The sequence below is a fragment of the Electrophorus electricus genome, chromosome 17 (genome assembly GCF_041902795.1).
Source record: "Electrophorus electricus isolate QZ-2024a chromosome 17, ASM4190279v1, whole genome shotgun sequence".
Taxonomy (NCBI): Eukaryota; Metazoa; Chordata; class Actinopteri; order Gymnotiformes; family Gymnotidae; genus Electrophorus; species Electrophorus electricus.
Genome location: NC_137513.1, coordinates 517501 through 545000, shown reverse-complemented (window position 1 = coordinate 545000; position 27500 = coordinate 517501). Strand labels below are relative to the sequence as shown.

General features: G+C 44.0%; 3 protein-coding genes across 10 annotated transcripts in view; 2 read left to right on the top strand and 1 right to left on the bottom strand.

The window, feature by feature from the left end:
- The window catches only part of numbl (NUMB like endocytic adaptor protein), a 49592-nt gene extending 48726 nt beyond the window's left edge, over window positions 1–866 (top strand). For all 4 annotated transcript variants that reach the window (XM_035534162.2, XM_081699938.1, XM_035534161.2 and 1 more), the window contains exon 9: window positions 1–866. This exon is cut by the window's left edge and continues 2338 nt beyond it. The gene's annotated coding sequence lies outside the window, so the exon portion shown is untranslated.
- Window positions 867–5660: 4794 nt separating this feature from the next.
- Window positions 5661–13197, bottom strand: si:ch211-11n16.2 (zinc finger FYVE domain-containing protein 1). 3 transcript variants are annotated; one of them, XM_027017566.3, is made up of 11 exons: window positions 12944–13196; window positions 11537–12041; window positions 10889–11100; window positions 9972–10078; window positions 9555–9663; window positions 9378–9475; window positions 9182–9299; window positions 8935–9105; window positions 8617–8806; window positions 8426–8521; window positions 5661–7751 (listed from the first exon to the last, which is right to left on the bottom strand). In XM_027017566.3, exons 1-11 carry the CDS (start codon window positions 13058–13060, stop codon window positions 7519–7521), a joined length of 1956 nt encoding a protein of 651 aa, XP_026873367.2. In that variant the 5' UTR covers window positions 13061–13196; the 3' UTR covers window positions 5661–7518. The 3 variants fall into 3 exon arrangements, with proteins under 3 accessions (XP_026873367.2, XP_081556539.1, XP_081556540.1); XM_081700413.1 differs by having other exon boundaries at window positions 9384–9475; XM_081700414.1 differs by having other exon boundaries at window positions 7567–7751; window positions 8426–8516; window positions 12944–13197.
- A 2532-nt stretch (window positions 13198–15729) lies between these two features.
- The window catches only part of dpf1 (double PHD fingers 1), a 37126-nt gene continuing 25355 nt past the window's right edge, over window positions 15730–27500 (top strand). For 2 of the 3 annotated variants that reach the window (XR_014117909.1, XM_027017553.3), the window contains exons 1-2: window positions 15730–15846; window positions 27218–27247. Coding sequence is in view for 2 of the 3 variants with exons in the window: in XM_027017553.3 (XP_026873354.1) it covers window positions 15764–15846; window positions 27218–27247 (113 nt within the window). In the remaining variant the exon portion in view is untranslated. The remainder of the gene's footprint in view (window positions 15847–27217; window positions 27248–27500) is intronic. The other variant, XM_081700201.1, reaches the window with a different exon arrangement.

The following is a 27500-nucleotide window of genomic DNA, read 5'->3' as shown; positions in this document are numbered from 1 at the left end:
TAGGTGTGCAAGTCCTGCTGAACATGGTGACAGCAAACATGTCCCTTCTGGGGAAACATCACAAGACATCACACTTTGACTTTTTTTTGCAACCTGCACAGTCCTCACGTCGCAATAACGCCACTTGTTCTATTGTGCACTGAAACTGATCCGCTGGCTCAATTCTTGGTGCAGGACTGGGAAGTGTTTGATAAGGAAATGTTTGATAAGTTAATGTTCCAGTGTCTGGAGCTTCTCAGAGAAAAGGCTTAAAGCTAGATTGTCAAAGTCAGACTGCACACTGTGTGTTACAGGGCACTTAAATTATTAAATATATATGTGGGTATACAGGGCAGGTAGAGTGTATTTACTACCTGATTCAATACAGACAATACAGCTGCCATTTCTCAGATTTACAATGGTCCCATCCAGGTTGTTGATCTCCAACTGCTATACAGGGTCCACCCAGACGATCCAGGCCACACAGGGGCTTTACTGGGAAGAGCTCCGTCCCAGGAGAGCGTAGGCGTACTCTGGCCTCACCACAGACCTTGCGGACAAATCCCATTTTCTTCCAAATGAGTTTGTTTATGTTGTGGGTGCAGATCACCCTGCGTGAAGATGAGTAGAGCATTCGAGCTGATGGCCCTGGGGTTACGCACGCTTACCCCACAAAATTAAATGAATTAATAAATGTAGTTTTGTTTTGTTTTTTTCAGAACAAGGGAACTAAATTACCTCAAACTTGATTGTAAACTGTAGTCTAGTGATAACCAACCAGTGGAGTTTATTTTTAATCTTTATTTACAGAAGTTTGTATTTAAACCTGCATATTTGTACTGTAATTACACTGTAAAAAGCTAAATAAATAATATAATATTAAATCATTTTAATTGATATGTTTATTTCTACATACATTGATGTCACAGATGCTACTGAAACCACCTCTTTTAATCTCGATAATCTTTTGGGGCGGGGGGGGGGGGACTCTTGTCATTTATAAGCATTTACAGGCTATGGACAAGGGGAGTCAGAAATTCACTGCAAGATTTTCTTAGTGTAAAGGTTTCAGACCAGAGTTTGTTCAGGTCACCTGACAGAGGTGCGCGGCCCGTATGGAGAGGCGGGTGTAGGTGGGGCTGACAAAGGAGAGGAGCGCCTGCATCTGGGACTCCCAACTCACTCTACCCCCCACACAGGCTGGTGCAGGCTTTGGGTAACATTTATAAACACTCCAGAAGAGCCACAGTGAGCTGAATCAGCCAGAGGCTTGGATATAAAGTACAGTGATGGGTGTGTTGTGGAGGGCCGGACTCGTGGGCACCACTCATACATACACAGCACTTTTCCCTATGGGAAACATACAGAAACACAGAACATCTAGCCAAGTAATCCATGTAAATCTTAATGTAATCCATTTAATTCCTATAAATGAAAAAAAAATGGAATAGTTCTGGTTAGGCTTTTCTAACATCCTTTATGATCATTAGAGTACACATGTAGTTTTCCTGCTTAAAACCAAATATGATTTGAATGTCACCTAAGGTGACCCAGGACAGGCAAGCACACGACTGCTGGGCAGTGCTATACTGTGTATGATTGAGCAGGTGCTTTCCAAGTGCACAGACACAGCGATGGGAATTAAACTCACAGAAGACGTGTGTGTGTCTGACTCACCTGAAGTCTATTTTCAAAATAATTTTTGTGTAATAAATGGCATTTGTGCTCTTGATGTTATTTCCGAATTTCTGAAAACAAAGTTTATTAATAATGTTCTGATGTTGGTTTAAACATATTCAAAAATAAATAAATATACTATATATATATATATATATATATATATATATATATATATATAGTGTATATATATATATATATATATATATCTCCAGAAAAAATTAAGAGACCACTACAAAATTATCCGTTTCTCTAGTTTTACAATTGATGGGTATATGTTTGACCAGGCTGAATAGTTTTGTTTTATTCTATGAACTACTGGCAACATTTCTTCCAAATTCCAGATAAAAATATTGTATTTTAGAGCATGTTTTTAATGAAAATGACTAATGGTCAAAATAATAAAACAAATAATGCAAAGAAAACAATCTCATATTCATTTATAAACAACACAGTACTAATATTTCAACTTAGGATGAGTCAGGAAATCAGTATTTGGTGGAATAACCCTGATTTTTAATCACAGCTCTCATGCGTCTTGGCATGCTTTCCACCAGTCTTTCACATTGCTGCTGGGTAACTTTATGCCAATCCTGGCACAGAAATTCCAGGAGCTCGGCTTTGTTTGATGGCTTGTGACCATCCATCTTCCTCTTGATCACATTCCAGAGGTTTTCAATGGGGTTCAGGTCTGGAGGTTGGGCTGGCCATGACAGGGTCTTGATCTGGTGGTCCCTCATCCACACTTTGATTGATCTGGCTGTGTGACATGGAGCAATGTCCTGTTAAAATAACCAATCATCAGAGTTGGGGAACATTGTCAGAGCAGAAGGAAGCAAGTTTTCTTCCAGCACAGCTTTGTAAGTGGCTTGATTCATGCATCCTTCACAAAGACAAATCTGCCTGATTCCAGCCTTGCTGAAACACTCCCAGATCATCACTGATCCTGCACCAAATCCCTCACAGTGGGTGCGAGACACTCTGGCTTGTAGGCCTCTCCAGGTCTCTGTCTAACCATTACACAACCAGATGTTGGACAAAGCTAAAAATTGCACTCCTCAGAGAAGATGACCTTACTCCAGTCCTCTACAGTTCAATCCTTATGGTCTTTCACAAACTTCAGTCTGGCTCTTCTTTGCTTCTCACTGATGGAAGGCCTTTTTTCTAGCTTTGCACGACTTCAGCCCCGCCTCCAGAAGCCTGTATCGAACCATCCTCACTGTGCATTCACCCCTGCTGTTGCATGCCATTCTTTTTGTAGGTCACTTGACGCCATCTTACGGTTGTTAAGTGACATTTGAATGAAGTGGTGATCATCACGGTCGGTAGAGAGTCGTTTTTGACCTCTACCAGTCTGTAGCTGTTGTTGTCCCATGTGTTTGCTGCTTGACCTTGTTATTATGAACTGCAGTTTTTGAAATTTTCAAGATAGAAGCAACCTGATGCTCACCGTATCCCTCGGCCAGTAAAGCTACAACTGAACCTTTCTTCTCAACTCTCTTGTCGTGGTCTGTAGCTGTAGTTTGACTACACTTACTTTATTAGTCCTAGCACTGCTTTTCCCATCCAGCTGGTTCTATAACCAGAGAACAGTGATGACAGCAGCAGTGGTTTTTATACTGTTGCTCGTTAGAACAGGATTTTGTTAAGGTGATCACCTATACAGCATCTCATTATGTAGAATGAGGTGTGTCTGTAAAGGAAATCTACACTTGAATGGAATGGCTGCTGTACATGTGGAGATGCTGATTCATTCAGTTAAATACTGACATTGGGTCCAAGTTGGATATATTTCTTAGTTCGTTCTGAAGTCGTGCTTTTAGCAGTTGGTAATGTAAACATAAAGAGACCACTTAAACATATGTAAAGCTTCAATTTTTAGTAAGATATATATTACTTTTATTACCCCAGTAGAAAGTGCAATGGTTAAATTTCAAAACTAAAGTGGACTGCCCCTTGGTGGCAGTCTAAATCCCGGACGCTGCCGTGTGTTCTGGCGCGTCCCCTGATCTGAGATACATCGGATGTAGAATGACGACATCTAGTGGTCATTTGGAATCACCACAGAGAAAGAGCATTGGGACAGTTACAACTTATCTTCAAAAACATTTAAAACAGAAAACGATGAGAGTATATTTTTCCCTACAACTCCCAGCCCACCAAACATCTCGTCAATGAAATGTTCTTTTTGAACTTCACGGGAAGTGGATTTTGTTTAGAGTAATATCTACATTGTTGTGAAATACATGGGCATTACAATTTACTGAGGTCACACTTACATTTAACATACTACAGACAGCATGTGCCAACATTTCCTTCAGATGGTTAAAGAAAAGAAAAAGATTATTTAAACTGGGAAGAAAAATTATTGATCTTAATTTTAGCTGTCAAAGAAATGAATAATTCATTCTATAATTTCAACAATATAAACAAAATTGGATACTTCAATGCATATGTTAAGATGTTAAGTAACTCCTCACTGCATTAATTTCTAGCTGGTTTGATGTAATCACCTCTTTACTGAACTTCCTGAAGAGACAAACGCACTCAGCTGCCCCTGACGCAGCTGTCAGTGTTGCTACTGGAATCAAAACCAGGCATCACTCCAGTTCTTACACCCATGCACTGGCTCCTGACATGCTGCAGAACTGTCTTCCAGCTGTTATCTGTGTATAATGTAAATGTATAAATCATTAAATGGTTTTTGGCCAGTGCATGTGTTCCACATGGTCCAGTGTAAAACTCTTCTGTGAATCGTGCCCAAGGTTAGCAGCATGGAGCTCACCGTCAGAGAACCGCAGACATTAGATATTTTAAACAAACTGCTGTTTTGTAATTCTCAGAGACAACATTGCATCGTTAGTCTACCTTTTCTTTATTCCTTTTATCTTATCTGATATATTTAATTAACTTTATTTTCTCTGTTTAATCAGCTGTCTTTTATACTTTAATTAAATGTGCTATGGACATAAACTTGGCTTGCCTACATTTCCCACAAGAGGATCCAGTGGTACATTGATGAGGACATAAAGAGGTGCCACACAGGACCAGGATGGCAAATGTAGCCTTCAAATCAATCAAGCAAGCTCAGATCACCTTTTCTTTAACAACACGTTGAGATGCCTGGTACGGTGCTGCTGCCTTCTAGTGGTGTGTTAGGAAACACACAAATTCAAGGGTACCTTAGTGGAGCAGGAGAGAATACTGTCTCCCAAAGACCTATTAAAAAAACAAATAAAACTTTTTGCTTGGATCAGTAAATCTTAAAATGGTGACTGTAAAATTAGCATTCACTTCTGTAAAGTCTCTGAATTAGCACAACCTGTCCAGCTGCTTCATACCTTCATGAGTCTTGAGAGAAAGCAGGAGGAAACCAGCCTCGAGTGGAGGAGACGCAGCCTGACCTCCATGACTAATCACGTTATGCATTATTAACAGGACATCTGTACCCTCAACCTCCCTTATGGCATCACCTGCGATAGATTTACGAATCAAAATTCCATCACAGCAATAGCTATAGTTAAATTGTCATAGAAAGAGTAAAATCCATCTCATGGTTGTACCACAGGACTAAAATAAATAAAAGGAGATAGATAATCATTCATTTACTCAATCTTCATTCTGTTATTTTACTGGCATTTAGAAAGCTTTTCACTGAGAGTACACCAGTGACAGTCTAGGTATGTAGGGACTAGACAATAAGTGTCACATACTTAATGAATTCATATATAAAAATAGAGTCAATGATAATGGATAACAGCACAATAAACTTGGCAGCAGGATTAACTGAGTGAAATAAGAACACACTAATTTAATCCGAGGTGAGCCTGGTCTCCCAGACGTGACTCCAACACCTCATGGATCCTGATCATTTAGCTTTTGATCTTTACTGGAAAACTGGACGTGATCTTTCCACATTGATTGATCGAATAATTTGTAGTTATTCATTTTAGACAACAGCTCTGTTTTCAGTGAAAGAATCAGAAAGAAATAAGAGACAATAATGTGTTTATAAAATTATTTTAGTATTCAGAAAAGTGCAAAGGAAAAAAACCCCAAAACTTTTAAAACAACATGATATTCCGGATTTGCTTTGAGGGTTTAAGATCACTGTTTTGGTTACATCCACGCACATAAGGCAAGAGTGATCTAACCCAGTCCAGGCTCAAAAATGAAACAGTCCAGTTTAGAAAATTCCCTAGTGGAATCCTGCTTTTAAATGGCTAGAAATAATCTGTGCGGGAAACACATTCTTCAACTCAAAATGCAGACAAGTTGAATTTGTCCTCATTAGCGTGATATACAGGTCAGTACAAGGCGAGACAGATAGAGCCGGAAGGTTCTCACACACTGCACATCCCTTCAGGCAATGATTTAATTAAATGTTAAGGATAAAGAGCCCACTGGCCTCCTGATTGGTTGAGTCCCTAAAAGTTTTCTTACACTGTGATACTACACAATACATTTTTCATTACATTGTACGGCCATCAACAAAAATAGCAGAAAGGTAAATACTAAATAAAGTGCAAAAGTATGTGAAAACAGATGACAACATACAAAAGTGCACTCCATTCACACTATAGATCCAGTCATCTGAATGTTGTAAGGATGAATCTTTTCCAGGAGACAATAATTATGATCTGCAGGAAATCCGTGTATGACCAGACAGTTGGAAAGCATTTGTGTGCTCATGTTTATTTGGAATTGTTCCAGTAAACATCTGAACTAAATGTCTTCTGTGTGCCTTGGTACACATGTCTACAATATGCATATTCATGAGAACATATGTCCAGTGTGACTTCATTTCCAGTTTTGGTGGTGCCAACCGAAGAAAGTTCCTGCCAAAAGTTCGTCCATAAATCACGAGAGACACGGCAGCAGAGTTGCAAATATAGATCATTGCATCACTGACAACGCGTGTTTTTATTACCTTAAATACTAATAACCCTTATATGTTATATTTCTTCCTGCTTCTTCAAAGAGCGAGGGTCTTTTTAAGAGAAACTAGCAAGCTCCAAACCTTTGGCCGAGAGAGAAATGAGTTCAGGAGACACATGGCGTCTCATACCACAGACAGGAACCAAGAATGGAGTGGCAGGATCTGAGAGACCTTACATTACAGAGCAGGGCAGCTCTACTGCAGGTCGAGCTGAATAACGCAGAATTCACTGCTGTGTTTGCCCTGGTGTAGTGCATGTCCTAATGAAAAAAAAGCGACTGGTTAAAAAAGTAATTTTCATTCATTTATAAGTCTCTATGCAGGCTATAGTCAAGCAAACTAAACTTGTAGTTTATTTACTGAGTGTGGGGACGCGGTGCATGTTTTACTGTATGTACATGACCACTGTTTGCATTTTGTAAAAACCAGCAGACTGCTTGCCATGGAAGTCCTAGCAGTAGCAGATGTGTGTGTGCAGAATGCGACATGTTTTGTATGGGAAGATCACCGACCGGGAGCTCCATCCCGGGCCCATCTGAGTTCACACCGTGTTACAACTGATAACAACTGGAAAAGTAGGGAGCATCTCCCAGTGCCAGCAACCACACGACACATCGGCATGAAAAAGCATCAAGTGACAGGAGGAAAGAAACAGAATTGAATTATTCCCCTCATCGTTCATCATGTATAAGTGTATAAGGCAATTTCTTTGCACTGATCTCAGCCTGTAAAAACTACCTACAGCCCCAAATAAGCTCCATCTTCACCTTCCCTGATCTCTGCTGATATTTTGGTTAAATGTTCACCATTAAGACTTACACATACTGCTTATTTACGCCCCACAGCAAGCGGCAGAGAGCATTAGTGGGACACGGTCTGCCTCTGTGACCAGTGCGATGGGTCCCAGCTGAGATTCCCACAGGTCAATGGGCATCCAGGTGGGTGACACAGGTGTTGCAGACCCGCACCGGGTGATCCCAGCCACGGGAGGGCACGGGCCGCATCTGAGCCGAACAGCTGGCACACACGCCCTGCCCACATGCACGGCAGTGGTGCTTGGGGACACTGGAGGTGAAGGCCTTGGTGCACTGGTGGCACTGAATGATCTCATGGTCCGGGACCCAGTAGTCTGGCCGTGCCACACCCTTCACAAAACCTGCAGGCATCAGGATGGCAAATGTTTGAAGACTTCGTGTGTTACACTGCCCTGTGATTTTAGTTCAAATGAAACATATGAAGGCTTTGTGTGTTCAATGAATCCTACATGTTTTGTGCTTTGCATATCAGTGGCCCGAACAAACACTGATAAACCACAATGGGTATTTTGATTTTCTAAATTACATTTTTATACGGTTCACTGTTGGGGTTTATATCTGCAATTAGTACATAAATAACTTGATTAGATTTAAGACAGCGGAAGGTACAAAACACACTGCTGGATGTCTGCAAAGTTACATAAGTGGAAAGAACAGGGTAGTGTGTCAAATCAATAGTAATGCAACAATACCCAAGGACTAGGCGGAGGACACATTAGTGTGGTGTGGAACCACAGTTATGCCCGTGTGTCATGTACTAGAGCATTTACAAGCCTGACAGTGTGAATCACCTCCTAACAGGAAGAACAGTCTCCTCCTAACTAGGGGAACAGTTTTCACTTTGGATACTTTTAAAGAGTTTTTACTTCATGTTGTCCATTTGAATTTCATTTCAGTTTTTGTCTTATTTTTATTTTAGTTAATTTAGCAGCAAGGATCTGTTAACGACAATTAAGATGGCATGTAGAAAACAGTCACACACAGGGTTTAAACTAGTGATATCTGGTATGCTCACAGAGAGGGTAGTCCACTGCAGTGGAGACCACGTCCAACGTGGACTGGGCCACTTCTGTTACCCGGCGGGCCACCAGCGCCCGAGGTTCTGTCTGCGCTGAAGTCAGATTAGCAACAATTTACCTCCACGGCAGGGCTAAATGCCACATGCAGCTGTAGCGTGTGTCGCATGTGCAGTCTGAGAGCTCTCACCAGGCATGGTGTGCGCCGCTCCTCCTCGCCTGTGGCAGCCGTCACAGACGCGTACGGGGCTCAAGCCCCAGCCCTGCTCCGGTACAGGCATGCTGTGGGTGGAGCATGCCTGGCAGAAGCCCTCCCCGCATGCACGGCAGTGGTGCTTCCTCTCCACCTCCTCAAACTCATGCCCACAGCCATGGCACACCTACACAAACGGGTGTGAGGGTTACAGGTGGCACTCAGCTCCACTGCCCCAGTGTGTTACACATCCAACTACGCAGGTGGAAAAGCAGCTTGCTGTCTGTATTCTCTCTCTGTGCTACAGTAGCTCACTGTGATTTCGGAGTTGGGTCTCCAGTATGGAGGAGCCACTTGGTCTGTGAGCCAGGTGGTGACTGCCTTCGTGGGGCCGGAGCTGTACTCGGACACGGATTGAATGACGAAGTTGACCCCATCCAGCAACCGCTGGGCGGCATTCTGGTGGTCGGTCTGGAAAACCTCCGACTAGACAGAATTCAAACATAAGGTGAGCACAGGCAGCTGCTATGTTAGAGATGACAGGAGAGCAGAAGGCACTCACCCCTTGCCAGACGTGCTTCACCTCAGGGCGCACCACGCTGGTCTCAGGGTCCTGGTTACCCAACCAGTACTGTCTGCTCCGGTAGATGATGCCACAGTGGGGACACTCCAGAACATAGCTGCACAGGACGAGAGCTTGAGGCAACACGGTGCTAACAAACAGCACTTTACAGTTCAGATGGCTATAAAGGACTTACCCTGACCAGGCAAACTTGGCCAGGCCAAACCAGGGGTTGTCTGTAGAGGCACTCGTTTTGGGCACCACTATGACTTCTCTTCCACCCTCATAACACCTCTGGAAGAAAGCCAGCACAGTTCTCCTCAGTAAGGGGTTCGACTCAACACACTGAGCAGGAACGGTCAGCGTAAATTACCTTACAGATGAGGACCTTGTTGCTGTACTGATGGGCATACTGGCAAAGTCCGTCAGCCATATGTGGCACTCGGTCCTTCTGGTGGTTCATACCATTCTTACATCGAATACTAAATCCACAAGAAGTGCAAATAAACCTTCCCATCGTGAGAAGCAAGACGACAGTCATAACATAATCTAAAGTTTCTCTCTGATAGAAAACACACCCTCAAACATCACAGATGGTGGTTAGAGCCGATGCTCACTGTTGTGCTGAATTCCTGCTACTGAGCTCTAAAAACAGAGTCATCTTGTTTAAAAGGGTCTGATTTCTGATCAAATTGGTGCATGATGTAAGCTTGTGAAACGACAACCCACCATGGCAGTTAAAACAGAACCTGCATCCTACTGGGGCAGAACAAAAACAGGGTGCACTTACTTGCAGCTGAGGCAGACAGAAGGGCAGGTGAAGTATTCATCAGGAAAGAAGGAGCAGAAGCCGATTTTGTCATCCGAGATCTCCCCACAGAAGCGATCGCTCAAGGCCTTAGAAGGGACGTACAGAACCACATGGCCACACGTCAAGGTTTCAGTAGGGGGTGAGTCATGGGTTCAGATACCTACTTCATTCTTCACTACAGTGCAGAACACATGCTTTCAAACACAAGCCCCCCCCCCCCCCCCACCCACACAGGTACACACACATATATACACACACACGCACAAATGCGCGCACACACACACACACACACATGCGCACACGGGTATACACACACACACAGGTATGTGCGCAAACACACGCACACAGGTATACATACAATCACATACCCACACGCCCACAGGTACGCAGGTATGCACAGGTACACACGCACACACATGTACACACACAGGCACACAGTGTGCACAGGTACACGCGCGCACGCAAGCACACTTACGCGCACACATGCACGCACGCACACAGGTATACAAACACGCTCGCGTGCACACAAGTATAGACACACACGCACACAGGTATACACACACACACACACACACACAGAGGTACGCGCACACACACCCACAAGTACGCACATACACGCGCACACACACGTACATGCGCGCGCACGTACACACAGGTACACATGCACGCACACAGGTACACATGCACGCGCGCACGCACAGGTATACACACACACGCACACACATGCGCGCACACACAGGTATATACACACACATGCACGCACACACAGGTATATACACACACCCACACGTACACGCACACACACAGGTGCGCGCGCACACACCCACACACGCAGGTACACAGGTATGCACAGGTACGCGCGCGCGCACACACAGACAGGAGGGCATAAGGCATACCTGCAAGGCGCTGAAGACGATGGCAGCTTGGCGGGGAACACGGGAGGCTGTGCTCTTCACCTGCTGTGTGATGAGCGTGCGTAGCTGGGTGTAGTTTGTTGGGGGACTGACAGTCTGGGTTCCCACATATTGCACGGAGCTGAAGGCCTCCGTGCTCTGGCCCAGGTCGTGGAAACGCTTCTGGAGCAATATATCCGCTGGTGCAGCACCCTCTACAGGCCAGAACAAAGTCCTGCTTGTCTCTACTCAGCAACCCAGTTTTAGCTCACTGCAGCAATCATGAATTTAGTTTGGCCAAAAAGCAAGATTGGATGATTTTTTATTTTATTTATTTCTATTATAAAAAGGTCACGCAAGATTAAGCAGATTTACTGAGCTTCGCCATCAGTAAAAATAGGTGATAACTGATATTCCTAACACAGGTATGGACACACCTTTCTTCACTACTGTGCTGAGATACATTACTGGTCTGACAGGACAGCAGTAATTACAGACAATTATAAGATAAAGTCGATGTCACAGGGAGGGATCACTGAAAACTTAATGGTTTGTTCCCACTATGAGTTTCCCTTTAACTTTGTCCATATATAACCATAACCCTAATTCTAATCCTAACCCTAATTCTGCTAAACCCTCCCAATTCCTCACCGTGGCCCAGCAGCTGGGTGCGGGACGTCTCCTGGAACACCACAACAGCAGGCCCCAGGTTGGACAGAGGCACATCAAGGCCACAGCGGGTGGAGAGGGCACGGAGCTGTGGAGTGAAGTGTTTCAGATAGGCAAACGAAGCGCTTCCCAGAAACTGGAACAGGTCGTTGTGCAGCCGCTCAGCCCGTGTGCGGTAGACGGCTATGTCCGACACGGCCAGCACCTTCAGGAGCAGACGCATTCGCTGGTTCTGCTGGGTAGAGGCACCAAGCAAGCCCTCCGTGTCTAGCACCACCAGACCCAGGTGGGGGTCGTAAGCAGCCCACACCCCAATTGTGCAGGAGGTGGGGGACTGAGACGTGACGAATACCTCGTCACCGTCAAAAAGCACGTGGTTGAGCGTGTGTGATTTGCCATCTCCAGTGTTGCCGAAGATTGAGAGGACTTTGACTCCTTGCCCAGCACTGCAGCCTAGCATCTGCAGAAAGTGGGTTTCATCCTTTACCTGGAAGAGAGAACCATTGTGAATGGTATCGCATGTTATGCTACCATCTGTGAAATGGGCCTTAATCATTTACATGATATTGCTACCAGGTAATAGTAATATAAATGCATCCCAGAACAGTTTGCCGATAAAAAAAACTGAGGTAGCTAGCTAACTAACTAACCTAATGATCGATACGGAACAGGCCTTATGTTACCTGTCACTTTAGATCGACAGTCCGCTAGCGAAGTGAATAAACACCACTGACCAAACATTAGCTAAACGGTTAATAATGAACAGTTTACATTGCGAACAGGTTTGTGGTTATACGTTAAAAATATAAATAAATACAAAAGGTAAGAAAGAAATACAGAAATGAAGAAAGAATCATAGAAAACCATAACAAAAGATAGCAAGCTCATCTTAAGTTTAGCAGTTAGCTCGTTGGCTAGTCAGTGTTTGGCCAGTTTAACAGCCGTGTTAGTTTTGGTTGTTAGCGGGCTGTTAGCCGACTCTCTCCCCATCTAAATATCTACATCTAATGGAGTCTGCCTAATGCTTGCTAGCACATATACTGTACAAATGAAATCTTGACTCGATGAGTCAATAACCAGCTTTTCTCTGTTAGGTAACCTAAACTAAAGCTAAGATGTCTGGCTAAGTGCTTTCATATCAAACTACAGATGAACTATTAGCCTGTCTAGCTAGTTAGCCACAAGAACAGTGAAATACCTGCTAGCAAGACAGCTAACATGGCAGGATTTGGAGTTTGGTTCACTATTTAGCCAAGTATGTACGCCTTTGAACATAGCTAGAAATAGACGTTGTTTAGCGAACAGTTAGCGTAACCTAATTTGTATTTCCTTAAATTAGCTAGCTAGGATAACTGCATTTCACACGACGTGATATAAGGCTAAAGTTACCTGCAGAGTTTCGTTTTCATCAACCAAGAGAAAACTGCGTTCTCGTACTCTCTGTTCTTCCTTTGATAAATGGCAAAGAGACAGATCTTCCATCTCTTTCAGCAACATTTCCGACATGGTAATAGAATTTCAACCATTACAACATAGCAAACTGGCTAGGTTAGGTTATGATATGATATGTTAGCTGGGTAATGTGACTGTAGTTCACAGATCAGCCTGGTTTCACTTGAGCTCCAGTGCGCTGTGTTATGATCGCCAAGAAGGGCGGATCAGGGGCAGAGCCAGCGAGCCTCTAACCCCCAACTAAGCACACACTCCTAACAACCAAACCCCTAACTAAACACTAAACCTCCAACCAACCACCAAACCCAATGCTTATACTTCATTGGCCCTCAAGCAGCATCGTTGGACGCTCAACAATCTAACGTTGTGCATGCCAGAGTATGGACTCTCACTGATTTACAACTGCATGCGCAGGTTGTGTGATTTTGAGCCAGGAGTAACATGCAGGAGTAACGGGTCTACTGATCCAGAAATTATGCGCAACATTTTACTCATGTATTTTCATACAGCTCTTGCCACTGAGAAATTGTAATCTGTATTTAAATATTTTCTTCAGAAATGCCCAATTTTTTTTTTGGTATCTTTCGCATTAAAACTACATCAGTAATATGCTTTAAAAGCCGGTTCATGTTCTGTGTAGGCTATGTCTGTTACACATGTACACATTGTTCTTCTAGTATTTTAAAAACAAAGTTTACTTAACACAAATATGTTTATACAGCATTTATGCCAGTATGGCATATTGATCCAACAGGCCAATGCTTAAATAATTATGAATTCTAATAGTATTATAAATAAGGAAGCTGATTACACTTGTATTGTCTATATATTGTAAGTAGTGCATAGCACATTTTATATTTATGCATATACACAATATATTCACACAGTTCATTGTACACACAACTGTTAACCAAAATGAATGAAAATTAGTTAATAGGAAACTACAAAGCAGGGCTTTAAAAAACAAACAAATCAAAAACAACCCCCCCCCCCCCCCCAAAAAAAAAAAAACTCAGCCTGATTTCCATTATTAAAAATACTCACCCTGTATTCCATTGTTATTAAAATACTCACCCTGATTTCCATTATTATTAAGGGATGCTCAGATCTTTTTAACCAAGTTTTCTTTTTTATTTGATTTAGACATATGTATGTTTTTTCAATGTTGTTTTTGACTTTCAATTTGCTTTGGTTACATCAGTCATTAAAATGTGAGGGAGAGGACACATCAGCACTGGAGCACACATCTCACTTCAGTTTGTACACTGATTTAAATGTCAATTAAAAAAAATTGGCTTCCCCTCCTATAAAATCACAGTTAAAGTTGCCCAACTGGGTTTTGGTGCATCAGGGCAAAAAAAGATACTACTTAGCAAAAAAGTCTACTTATGTAGACTAGAAAACATCACCATCAGCAAAACCCTGTATATTCATTGTCCTACTTTCAGATGAGTTTTTTTTTTTAAAAAAAGCTCAGTATTTGCCAGTTAGTACTCACTTGCGCCACCTGCTGGACCAAAAACCTCAGCTTGAGGTGCTTTAACAACTGTGCAGGACCATCAAGTTTAAATGCAGGCAGAGGAAATCTAATTTAATGTCTTTATATTAGTGTTCACGGCACGTATTTCTGGTGGTATTCACAGAGACTGTAGCACTTCTGGCTCAGTTATACATTTTAAGCAAACATTTTTTTTTTCCTACTTGAGGTTTCATGTGCAGTTCCAGAGGTCACTGCAACACCAGAGTTGAACATATTGCCTTTGAACCAATTGGTCAGTACTATAGTGCAGCAAAATGTGCATAGTTAGAAATTTCACCACAGCATAAAATGTCTTCATCCTTGTAGGTCAAGGATAAATGGAGTTCAGCACAGTTTCGTGATATCACTGCTCAGACACACATCCTGAACCTGGTAATGAACTGATGAAATGAATCAGGTGTTAGAATAGGGTGGTGAGCACACTGTGCTTGGTTCTGCCCCTCAGCAGCTGGGTCAGGAGCCCCGACTCTGGGTTTCCAAAGGCTGTGTCTCCTCCGCCAGTGCTGGTCCTTTCTGGACACTTGGCACTGCGCTCCGAAACTGTGGCTACTAACGAGCATAAGGATACTATTTAGTAGTTGTTTAATCTAAACTCACATTTCTTCTTCCCCAGTGCGAGGTACGGTAAACAGGGCTCCTTGGTATTGCCATGTCGTGCTACTCCAAATGTTTGCTCCAGGTGGTGCCATAGAATCCAGCAAGTTAAAACAGACTCGCTAAACTGCACTGCATGGGTGTTAGAGACAAAAGTACAAAACATTCGCGTGTGCGCTTGTGTACGATAAGAGATATAGAGATGGAGAGAGGTAGAAAGAACGTTAGATAGTAGACAATGTACTATATAAAAACACATGTGGCAAAAGAAAGAAAATCGCCGTAATATAAAACAGTCCTAAACTAGCGTAAACGTCGCCATTATCATGTCTTTAAAAGGCCAGCAGTGACCCATTAGAAGCAGCAGGCGCAGACCGACAGCCCGGTAATGCAACCTTGACTCCACAGTACGTTTGGGCTCTGAGGCGGGACGCTTCTACTGTTAGCCGCAATGCATTCTGGTCGTTGTAGTAAAGACGCGCCCCACGCGTTAATATGGCCACTTATAAAAACCACATTTCCCGTCACTCGCCATTTGGCAATCCCACTCCCATTGGTTGGCTGCTGCAGCCGCAGCCCCAGAGAATGAATGAAATTGAAATTGCTGGTATATTAGGACCTTCATGTACAATACAGAGGATCTGCGGTCGTACATTTTATCATTCTATATCAAAATGGCTACAGCGGTTCAAAATCCTCTGAAATCGTAAGTAAAATATTTTCCGTTTTTACTGCGATTTTTAGAAACATGAGAGAACAAGAACTCGTTGCAATTTTCGGAATTACTCGCATTTCGTTAAACATGGTTAAAAGTAGCCTGTGGGTTGCCGGCAGAATTTCGGCTGTGGTAACGTTGAAATAGTCTGTGGTATGAAGGAGTCGCACAGGCGCGTGTGTTTTATAATCGCGCAAATATCGGAATGCGGAGGTGACGGCGCGCGCTCGCGGTTAGTTTCCTATGTGTGCAAACGCGCGATATGGAGGAATGTTACAGTAAAGCTGGCGTGACCCGGTGGCCCTCACTTTGTCAATACATCACCGTGAACTTGCTGGAGGATCGGGCAGTGTAAACGAATCTTGACATGACGGAAATACAAATAATTATTGTCGTGCTTTGAATTTGAATCGCATGTGTTCATTGTGTCAGAAGCAGAGGATGAATTGGTATGCTGGTTATATCATGTCGTGGCGACCCTAGTTTACACGTTCCGTCTCTTTTCACTGGGTTTCGATTCCAGGATGAAGTCTTCTTGTAGATGAATCGCAGAGTTCCTGATATGAACTGACAACTGTTATCATCAGCGATCTTTGTTTACCCCAGCAATTTAATTTGGCCTCCGCGACTTCTGACATCTGCTCTGTAAGGTGGAGTAATGTAGTCTCGCGCTCGCACAGGCGCCGGTACATCACGCGCATTCCGTCAAGTTCCCGTTAGGTTCCTTTGTGCAGATTGACAGAAGGATTTTTCAGCGGGCGGCACGCAGGCGCTCGTGGGCTCGGTGCCAGGGGATTGCTTTACGTTCGTCTGGAGACAGGGACCTTTCGAAGAGCACATATAGCATTTTTAATATTCCACTAAGGCGTCTGTGCATTGTAGTTAATACTGAGGTAATGTGACACACGAGACATCGTCCGTGCGCGTTAAACTGACCCCGGATAGCTGTGCATGCTGCAGCTCCGTTGTCACTGTGAAGTGCTTCACTAAACCGACGGCGACATTTCACACAAGTCCTTTAAATGAACGGACCAAGCACCTGTTCTGTCTGCGTTACACAGGGCGGTGTGGTTTAGGTGGGCATCTTAAGAGATCTGCTGTCTGACTCTATTTGTAGTTATTCTCGTTTGTAAATCATAAAGATTTACAATACCAAAAAATGATGGGCAGGCTGTGTTGTGTCGCCGGTTCCCCGATACCTAAGACACCCAGTGCCGAATAGAACGGGCGGGTATATAGGTTCGCCTGTTTGAAGAAAGATAATGATGAACGATAAAAGTTGCTTTCAGACATTGCTCCACGCGTCCAGGAGTTTGTTCTTAGTGTCGGTAGTTTGTTATTCTGCACAGAAGTGAAATCCCGCTGCCGGTATTACTCGACAGGCTGTCCAACCCTAAACATCCCTGTAGGCCTGATCAGTAACAGAATTTATAGCTCCAGTCATTTACGTATTTACGTGGAAAAAATGTAAAATTCCAGCGACAGGCGAACGGAAAGGGCTACTGTCAGCGCAAAGTGGCTGATTTATTCAGATATATCGACCTTAAGTAACCAAATCCCAAATACCTAGTTAAAAATATAACAGGTTACAGGTTTGGAACAATAACGTGAGCAGTAGGAAGCTCTTCTTGAGGAGGTGTTATATACAATCCAGGAACAGTGTGTTTCCAAAGATCTTAAAGTTTTTGAAGAGTGGGATTAGTGGCAACAGGCATGTCTTGTCCAGATGGACAGCGTTTTCCAGGGAGTTTCTGCTGGGTTAGTCTTCTTTTACAATCTCCTCTACTCTTCCTCTCATTTACCCATCTCCTTTATGCACTCAAACATCACTATTCTGCTCGTCTGCTGGTCTCCAGTGTTTAATTTCGTGGGTGTGTCTGGTCCACCTGATGTGATGGTATTCCTCCCAGCTGGCTCTGAGAAGCATTTCTTGTCTCACTTTCTTGTGATCAGTTTTCTCTTCGCTTCCTCAGTCAGCCTGTGTGCCATGGAGATGGTGCCCTTTCCCCCGTCTTTTCATCTGGAGCTGTGTGTTGTCCGCTCACAGTTCTGATGGTTATTCCACTTTGCCTCATTGATGTGAGGAGAATAATTCGGTTTTACTGTGGTGTTGCGCCACTCCTTGAGCAGACCCACAGTCACAGCTCCTGCAGTCATTTCAGGCTCCTTTTCTCCTTGTTCTAAATCTCCTTTCATATCTTTTTGCGTTACCACATGTAGAATCCTGTAAGGGCATTTTTCTCTTTCAGAGGCAGGTGGGCTGTTTTCTCCATCCTTCCCTTTTTCCAGAGATATTCTTTGTCTTCACCACAAGGAGAGAGAGAGAGAGAGAGAGAGAGAGAGAGAGAGAGAGAGAGAGAGAGAGGTATTTTTAGCTCTATGACCTATTTCTCCAAAGCTACCTAACTCACTGTCAGTCACTGGCCTGGAGCTCAGGGACCTCATTGTGAATGATCACCCCTAGTAGGCCACATGCTCAGAGTTGAGATATACCACTTCACTGGGGCAGGGCTGGGGCAGGGGCAGGTGTGAGGCGGGGATGGGGCAGGTCTGGGGCAGGGTTGGGACAGGTCTGGGGAATGACTGGGGCAGGTCTGGCATGCGCAGTGCCAGAGCAGTATGTACACCTTACTCTCGCTTCACACGGTAGCAGGCAGGTGTGACTTCCTGCGGGGAGACTGTTGGACAGTTTCAGGAAGAAGGGGAGGGGCATCACCTCCGGGTGGTTCGGTGTCATCTGCACACACTCCAGAGCGCCGCCATGTAGCATGAGCCCTGGAGATGCACGGCGCATAAAAACACGAATGTGAGTTATGATCTCCGCTAGCTCTCTCTCTCGCTCGCTCTCTCTCTCTCTCTCTCTCTCACTCTCTGCCGTCTTTTGTGTGAGGGCAGCCAAAGCCGTGCATGTGTGAGCTCATTTGCAGTGCTTGGGCTCCACTGCCTCCACATCTCCTAAGCTTCAGTTCAGTTTGTTCCTCTGATGGCAGGGACGTTTCTTACCGCCATGTTGCGGTTTCTCTGGAAGGGTTTCTCCATGCTTTAGCACATTTTAGGCTGCTCTCCATACAACACTTACTGTGCAGACATTTAAGCAAACAGGTGAAACCACTGTTTCTTCTGGTGCTTTAGCTGCAATATAAAAATGGTATGGAATCATGTTTATTTTGTTACCTTGACACACGTCTTTGCTGCCTGCATAGTTTCGCCTTTGTTTTGCATTGTGTGTGAGATTACCCACTGTGTGTTGATCTACTATGCATCAGTCCACTTAAGAGACTAAGAGACATTAAGAGTTTGTGTCCTTGGCTGTATTTCATTCGAATGTGTTTTTATATCTGTGCTTATATTTTGCCCAGCTGAACATGGAGAACAAGTTCAGTATGCCTGCAGAGAACCTGTTCAATATATCTGCCCTACACATTACATGTGAATATTTCTCACTAGCAGTATTCTGTGTGTGTGTATGTGTTTATGCATTTTATGTGTGTGTGTGTGTGTGTGTGTGTGTGTGTGTGTGTGTGTCTGTATGTGTTTTGTGTTTGTGTGTGCATATGCGCTGAAGTGCTTTGTGTGCGTGCACATGTCAGTGTGAATCAGATTGGGCATTGCTGTATACCTCTAAACGCACAGTCTGGTCTGGTGCTGAACATGCGTCCATTGGATGAGATTTATGGCTCTTCCTTTTTGGCTGTTATTACATGGACGGATCCTCTCCCCAGACCCTCAGACATTATTAAAGTGCTGAAAGAAAAAAAATATTCATCTCTTGGCTGACCAAACAGTCCCACCGGCAATTTTCATAAGGGACCTGTGAGCACGGCCTCTTAAAGGGGGCCGGAAAGCGAGAGAGACTGCCGCTGTATGCAGTGAGTGTGACATCATCAAAGGAAATGAAGCTGTTTGAATGTTGGCCGAGAGGTGGCAGGAGGTTGGGCAGGTGCCTCAGTGTGTGAAAACCGAGGAACCTCGGAGAGACCTGCACACACCGCACTGCAGATGGGCCGTGTGAAGACTGCTCACGTCTGTGGTTCCAAACCCCACTACTACAGACCTACAGCTCTGCACTACAGACCTATAGCCCTGCAAAACACACCTGGTCCACTACTACAGACCTACAGCTGTGCACTACAGACCTATAGACCTGCAAAACACACCTGGTCCACTACTACAGACCTACAGCTCTGCACTATAGACCTATAGACCTGCAAAACACACCTGGTCCACTACTACAGACCTACAGCTCTGCACTGCAGGCCTACAGCTCTGCACATCTCTGTGTTTACCCTGCAAAACACACTTGATGTTGCGTTGCTTCAGAAGGCAGGGACAGGTGGCTGTTTCCTGCCACGTCCAGCCATGTGCTTGAGGTGGAACAGAGGCTAGTGTTGCTGCACTGCTGCAGATCTGATCACTGATTAAGAGTGAGGCTGCACATGAGCAACACTTCCCAGCACGGGCCATGATTTATGCACGCGGGCGACCTCCTCCAGCAGAAGCACGGCAGTAACTCACGATAATGAGCAAACGTTTCACATGATCTCTTTCCAGAGATGAGAATTCTGAATAGAAGCATATTGATATAACATGCACTGATAGTAAAGCTGTGGCTGATGTGGGTGAAGTTGGGTGGAGTTGGGTGAAGCTGATTAAGTTTGGTGGAGTTGGGTGATGCTAGTAAAGTTTGGTGGAGTTGGTGAAGTTGGGTGATGCTAGTAAAGTTGGGTGGAGTTGGTGAAGTTGGGTGGAGTTGGGTGATGCTAGTAAAGTTGGGTGGAGTTGGTGAAGTTGGGTGGAGTTGGGTGATGCTAGTAAAGTTGGGTGGAGTTGGTGAAGTTGGGTGGAGTTGGGTGATGCTAGTAAAGTTGGGTGGAGTTGGCGAAGTTGGGTGGAGTTGGGTGATGCTAGTAAAGTTGGGTGGAGTTGGCGAAGTTGGGTGGAGTTGGGTGATGCTAGTAAAGTTGGGTGGAGTTGGCGAAGTTGGGTGGAGTTGGGTGATGCTAGTAAAGTTGGGTGGAGTTGGGTGAGGCTGGGTACTATGTGTAGTGACTATATGTGCACTGGGATCTGAAATATGGAGTTCTGCACCGCAGCTCTCTGCGAATACTGACCTGCCCAATCATCTTTCCTGAACTTTTCTAATCATTATCAGGAATACAAAACTACTGAAGAGTAATATCATAATCTAAAACAATGTGATAGCACTACAAATTGGCAGTGTATACCAAACTGTACACTGTTTTTAGTATTTATGTACTTGTATGCTCATCTCTGCTACCAATATGTGATATTCTGATTTATTTTCAAAATGAGGCATAAAGATAATGGGTTAGAAATGTTCCCACAGTAGTTTTTATATGAACTTAAGAAAAAGCTGATTTAAATACACTTGCATTCATCAAATGTATGTTTGACTGTAAATAACAGACAGCTGGAATTTACTTGAGTAGTGTAATGCAGTGTATAGACTGTGTGTGAGTAAGGTGGTTATCTCCAGGAGCTGCAGTAGTGCACTAGCACAGAGAGAGCGGAGGCGCAAAGAGGGGGGGACATATAAAGGAGGGGGAAGAGGGGGATGGGGAAGAGGGAGGGAGAGAGAGAGGGAGGGAGGGAGAGAGGGAGAGAGAGATAGTGGGGGTAGAGCAGGAGAGAGTGCAAGATGAAAACGAAATGAGATAAATCATTTGACTGTGTAGTCTGGTGAGGGAGGGCGGGAGGCAGCAGTGGTGTGTAGGGGGAGTGCTTGAGAGTTGGGTAGTGTAATCTCACAGCCATGGGGGATGGGTGTGCACACTGGCCCTCTAAACTCACCCAGCTTATGGGAAAGACCCGAGCCAGGCTCCCAGCGTGCACTCTCACTCTCACTCTCACGGTTAACGCCGCCAGTAACATCACTGTCTGTGCACTCTCACTCCGCCAGGGTTAACGCCGCCAGTAACATCACTGTCTGTGCACTCTCACTCCGCCAGGGTTAACGCCGCCAGTAACATCACTGTCTGGACACTCTCACTCCGCCAGGGTTAACGCCACCAGTAACATCACTGTCTGTGCACTCTCACTCTGCCAGGGTTAACGCCACCAGTAACATCACTGTCTGTGCACTCTCACTCTGCCAGGGTTAACGCCGCCAGTAACATCACTGTCTGTGCACTCTCACTCCGCCAGGGTTAACGCCGCCAGTAACATCACTGTCTGGACACTCTCACTCCGCCAGGGTTAACGCCGCCAATAACATCACTGTCTGTGCACTCTCACTCCGCCAGGGTTAACGCCACCAGTAACATCACTGTCTGTGCACTCTCACTCTGCCAGGGTTAACGCCGCCAGTAACATCACTGTCTGTACACTCTCACTCCGCCAGGGTTAACGCCGCCAATAACATCACTGTCTGTACACTCTCACTCCGCCAGGGTTAACGCCACCAGTAACATCACTGTCTGTGCACTCGCACTCCGCCAGGGTTAACGCCACCAGTAACATCACTGTCTGTGCACTCTTACTCTGCCAGGGTTAACGCCGCCAGTAACATCACTGTCTGTACACTCTCACTCGGTCAGGGTTAACGCCACCAGTAACATCACTGTCTGTACACTCTCACTCTGCCAGGGTTAACGCCGCCAGTAACATCACTGTCTGTGCACACTCACTCGGTCAGGGTTAACGCCACCAGTAACATCACTGTCTGTGCAATCTCACTCTGCCAGGGTTAACGCCGCCAGTAACATCACTGTCTGTGCACTCTCACTCCGCCAGGGTTAACGCCACCAGTAACATCACTGTCTGTGCACTCTCACTCCGCCAGGGTTAACGCCACCAGTAACATCACTGTCTGTGCACTCTCACTCCGCCAGGGTTAACGCCGCCAGTAACATCACTGTCTGTGCACTCTCACTCCGCCAGGGTTAACGCCACCAGTAACATCACTGTCTGTGCACTCTCACTCCGCCAGGGTTAACGCCGCCAGTAACATCACTGTCTGTACACTCTCACTCCGCCAGGGTTAACGCCACCAGTAACATCACTGTCTGTGCACTCTCACTCCGCCAGGGTTAACGCCACCAGTAACATCACTGTCTGTACACTCTCACTCTGCCAGGGTTAACGCCGCCAGTAACATCACTGTCTGTGCACACTCACTCGGTCAGGGTTAACGCCACCAGTAACATCACTGTCTGTGCACTCTCACTCCGCCAGGGTTAACGCCACCAGTAACATCACTGTCTGTACACTCTCACTCTGCCAAGGTTAACGCCGCCAGTAACATCACTGTCTGTGCACTCTCACTCCGCCAGGGTTAACGCCGCCAGTAACATCACTGTCTGTGCACTCTCACTCCGCCAGGGTTAACGCCACCAGTAACATCACTGTCTGTGCACTCTCACTCCGCCAGGGTTAACGCCACCAGTAACATCACTGTCTGTACACTCTCACTCTGCCAGGGTTAACGCCGCCAGTAACATCACTGTCTGTGCACACTCACTCGGTCAGGGTTAACGCCACCAGTAACATCACTGTCTGTGCACTCTCACTCCGCCAGGGTTAACGCCACCAGTAACATCACTGTCTGTACACTCTCACTCGGTCAGGGTTAACGCCACCAGTAACATCACTGTCTGTACACACTCGCTCCATCAGGGTTGACGCAGCCAGTAACGTCACTGCCCATACAGGGTTAGCGTTGCCAGGCTGTGACCTGTGGATCTGCAGGGCTCCTCTTGTGTGGTCATGGGAGATTTTACTTAAATGTAATGCACCAATATCTTTACATGACTACCAGAATGTGCACAAAAAATGTAACTGTTCGGAGTGTAGCAGCGTCATGCTAACTTAAGCCTTTGCAATGATCCAGAAAATCACATCTGGACTGAGAAAGTGTGCTGTAGTCTCATATGCTTCTTTTCTTAATTATATATAGTTTGGTTTGAGTTTTCTATTAATTATTTAATTTAAGAATATGACATAAAACTGCTAAGAATTTTATTGGTTATGCTAAATATTGAAATGTGCATTATAGACTGTACATTGACTATATTGACTATATATTTGACTGTATATAGACTATATTGTTAATAATAATATCACTCTCTTAGTTGTAGCTGGAGAACATGCCATGAATATTTTGGGGGGATTTTAAAATACCTTCCTGTAGTTTACCAAAGTGGAGTTTCAGATATTCTACTTACAAACCATCGCCTCTAGAGGGAGCCCTCTAATTCTTTTAAAGAGAAAACGCTGTTAATTGAGACTAATTGGAGCCTTTACTCTGGGCGATGTAGTCAGCAAGGGGTCACATCTTTGTATAACACATTCCCATACTCCCTTTACTAGCCTAGATTAAAAACTTATAGATTATAACTTACAGGAGAGGGGTTCTTTGTGTCTTATGTATGTATTATTTGTCTTATGAGTTTAGTGTGTGTGTGTGTTTCTATCTATTTCCACCTTCATTGCTTTGCTTTTGAGTTTAGCCAGTCATTCTCTTTGGTTTTCCCTGTGTTTATACTCAGTGTTTTTCATTCTGTCTTTTTTTCGACTGGCAAAGACACATCCCATAATGGAGACTCATTTTGATGGTCCTTTTCTGTTACTGATATCAGTTGTGTGTGTGTGCTGTTCAAATCCTCACGTGTAAATGTGCGAGCCAGCGCTCATGTTGCAGCTGCATACATGACTTTGACATTGAGAACTTACCCCAGAGGATTTAGATGAGCCTAAATTAGCTGTCTGAGTTTACAAAAGCAGTTGAATTTGAATTGAATTAGAGATGAATTAGAATTCGGTTTATTTTTTGTATTAAATTCTGTTTATATTCAGTTTGTGTGGTAGTAATTGCGACTTGGCCACTCCACTGTGACTTTGAATTGTGGGATATAATGAACTCCGGTGTAATCAAAGCACAAGAGTAATTGCTGAAGGTGTTTTTGGATTTGATCTGTGCTGCCTCTGTAAGTGGTGCTGACAACAGAGAAAGCTGCTTTAAAGGTGCCTGGATTTTCCCTCTGGACCAGCCTGGTCCCAATCCTGTTAGGCTCACGCTGTAATGATATTTTGTTAAGAAAATGATTAGAGAATGTGTTCAAAGTGATCTGTTCTTTAAAATTATTCTTGTTTAATTATTTTGAGGTTCTATGTAACCCTTTAACCCTAAAGAGTGCAGTCCAGTCAGGGAGGAAGCAGGTAACATGGCGTGTGATGAGCACACTGTTTTCACTGCCCTTCCCAGCATCCTGCAGCAAAATACTTTACTGAGCTGTCAAGGGTGCACAGATGCAGCATAATGTAATGAGATTGTGTGGAGAAGCTACCAAACTGAGAGTGGCCATTTTCTACAGCTGTCAGGGCTGACTTGTAGAACAAAGTGCAAGAATGGGGGAGGGGCTCAGTTCAAATGTATGTCTTCTGGCCCTGCACAGATCTACTACTGTTATAGATAGAATTGGAACGGCAGTCAATTTAAAATAAAAGTCCTTGATACCAAGTATGGATATTTCTCTGATATAATTCACTGGTATTGTGATAGAATGTGCCTGCTACCATTCATGTAAAAAGTACCCAGGAATGAAACCCAGAAATACTTTGAAATACTCTGAAATAGGATATTCTATCAAATGTTTGCTTGTTGAAAATAACGTATCTTGGTCAGACTTTATTTCATGTAAAAAAAAAACATCGATAGCTAGGTAATAACCATTAACATGCTTAACATGGTAATAACCATTTAATCTTTACATGGTAAAAAATAACTCTTGATTTTTTACATAGCTGACTGTATTGATGTTGGAATATCTATATGGCCTACATATGTAGTTTGGCATATGGTGTGACAGTGCATATTCTTGAAAAATTAAGTATTTGTGTTGTTATTTAACACCATTTCCTGTGAAGTTTAGGCTTTGTTTTTTTTTCTATTTGTTTTTTCAGTTCAGCACTTTTAACAAAAGCCTTTGTCTGAAAGCAGCGTGAGTAGATTCCAGGTGTGGACGCCTCATGAGCATGTCTGGGTGGCAGGAAGAGCCCTGGAGGATCCAGACCCAACATGGCAACCCGTCCTCCTCTGGGCTACCATAATGAACCATAATACAAAACACAGAGATGGAGATACTCTCTCTAAATTATAATAGACACAGAGATGAAAGTAATAATGTTGGAGTAAATGCACTTAGGTAGTGATATCACTAGGTTAGTGATGTCACTGTGGTGATGTCAGTAGTTTAAGGAATTCAGCAACCACCACAGTCAGATCCCATCCAGACTGAATTCCATATTCAGGTTCTTTTCCTGGTCTTGGTATGTGTGTGAATATACTATCAGAAAACCCTCACACCTGAAGATAATTTCAGAACATGAAGAAAAATCTATGGAAGTTATGTACGCTTTTAATAGCTCTCGCTTTCTGTACCTCTTCATGGTTCTGTCTTTTCAGGGTCAGTAACGCCATTCTGTCTTTTATTTTTATTTTATTTCCTGCCTCTTACTTGGTTTAATGCATTTAACTGTTTATGTTTACATGCTTTATTTATTTCATTTGATCTTGTTTAAAAGTGTATTTATTTAATCTTTATCTTTTTTTATAAAAAATCTTTTTTTAAAACTTTTATTTTATTTGTAAAGCACCATGTATGAAATGACACGAAAAACAAACTCTCCTTTAAGCAAGATGGCAGATTCCTTCTTTCTTTCTTTGTTTTTATTTATTTATTTATTAGTCAGTGGACTCTGCTTCCCAGAGCAGAGACATTAAAACTAAATCCCAGGATCCAGTGCTGCTTTTTGACTGCTAACATAAGAACACACACACACACACACACACACACACACACACACACACACACACACACACACACACACACACACACACACACACACACACACACACACACACACACACACTCCAGCTGCTCTCCCCCTCAAACTCAAGCCACACTCATAAATAAATAGATGGAGAAACACTTTCACATGCTAAACATGTGAGTGTGCAGTCTGCTCCCCAGAGCAGGGGGTGGGAGCAGGGGCTTCTCTTTTACACCCCTCACCATGAAGCACAAGTTAAACTCTGGCTGGTTTGCTCTCGGCTTTGGTTTGCTTATTGATTTTCCCCCTCTATTACCAGCAACCTTGCTCTCTTCTCCACTATACCAAACCCCTGCAAAATGCCACAAGCAGCACAACAATTTCTTACAGAAATTATATCAATGTGGTGAATAATGCATTTTGGTGACTGAAGCATTACTGTGCAATATAATTAATGATGTCTGTAATAGCGCCGATATGTTTCACTATAACTTTGGGAGTCCCAGCACAGATTTTAATGGTGAGGTTCTTCTCATTCTCTTATCATGTGTCCCTCTTATTCTATTTGCAGGCAATCAAGTGGAGCTGTCATAAAGAACAGGTAAGCTCACGAACGCGCCACAGATCAGAGCTGCCGGGCTCACCCAGTGAGCAGAACGTGTGCTTCACTCTACAGCGCCAGTTCTCTTCAGTAGATCAGAGTTCATGTGTAGACGAAAGGCCTTTTCATCCCCTTCATATGTTCCCTGCACCTTTCTTGAACATTTTTGTATGCAGTAATTGCACTGATTCTGCTCTGCTCCTCATAACGGTGAACAATTAAACAGAAAAAGTGAATCTTTTGTATCTTATTG

Excerpts from the sequence above, each read along its gene's own strand:
- si:ch211-11n16.2 (XM_027017566.3), bottom strand. The coding sequence starts at position 13,060 with ATGTCGGAAATGTTGCTGAAAGAGATGGAAGATCTGTCTCTTTGCCAT. Across the intron at positions 9,300-9,377 it reads GCCAAGTTTGCCTGGTCAGG|CTATGTTCTGGAGTGTCCCC; the intron begins GTAAGTCCTTTA and ends CGTCCTGTGCAG. Across the intron at positions 9,106-9,181 it reads TGAAGCACGTCTGGCAAGGG|TCGGAGGTTTTCCAGACCGA; the intron begins GTGAGTGCCTTC and ends AATTCTGTCTAG.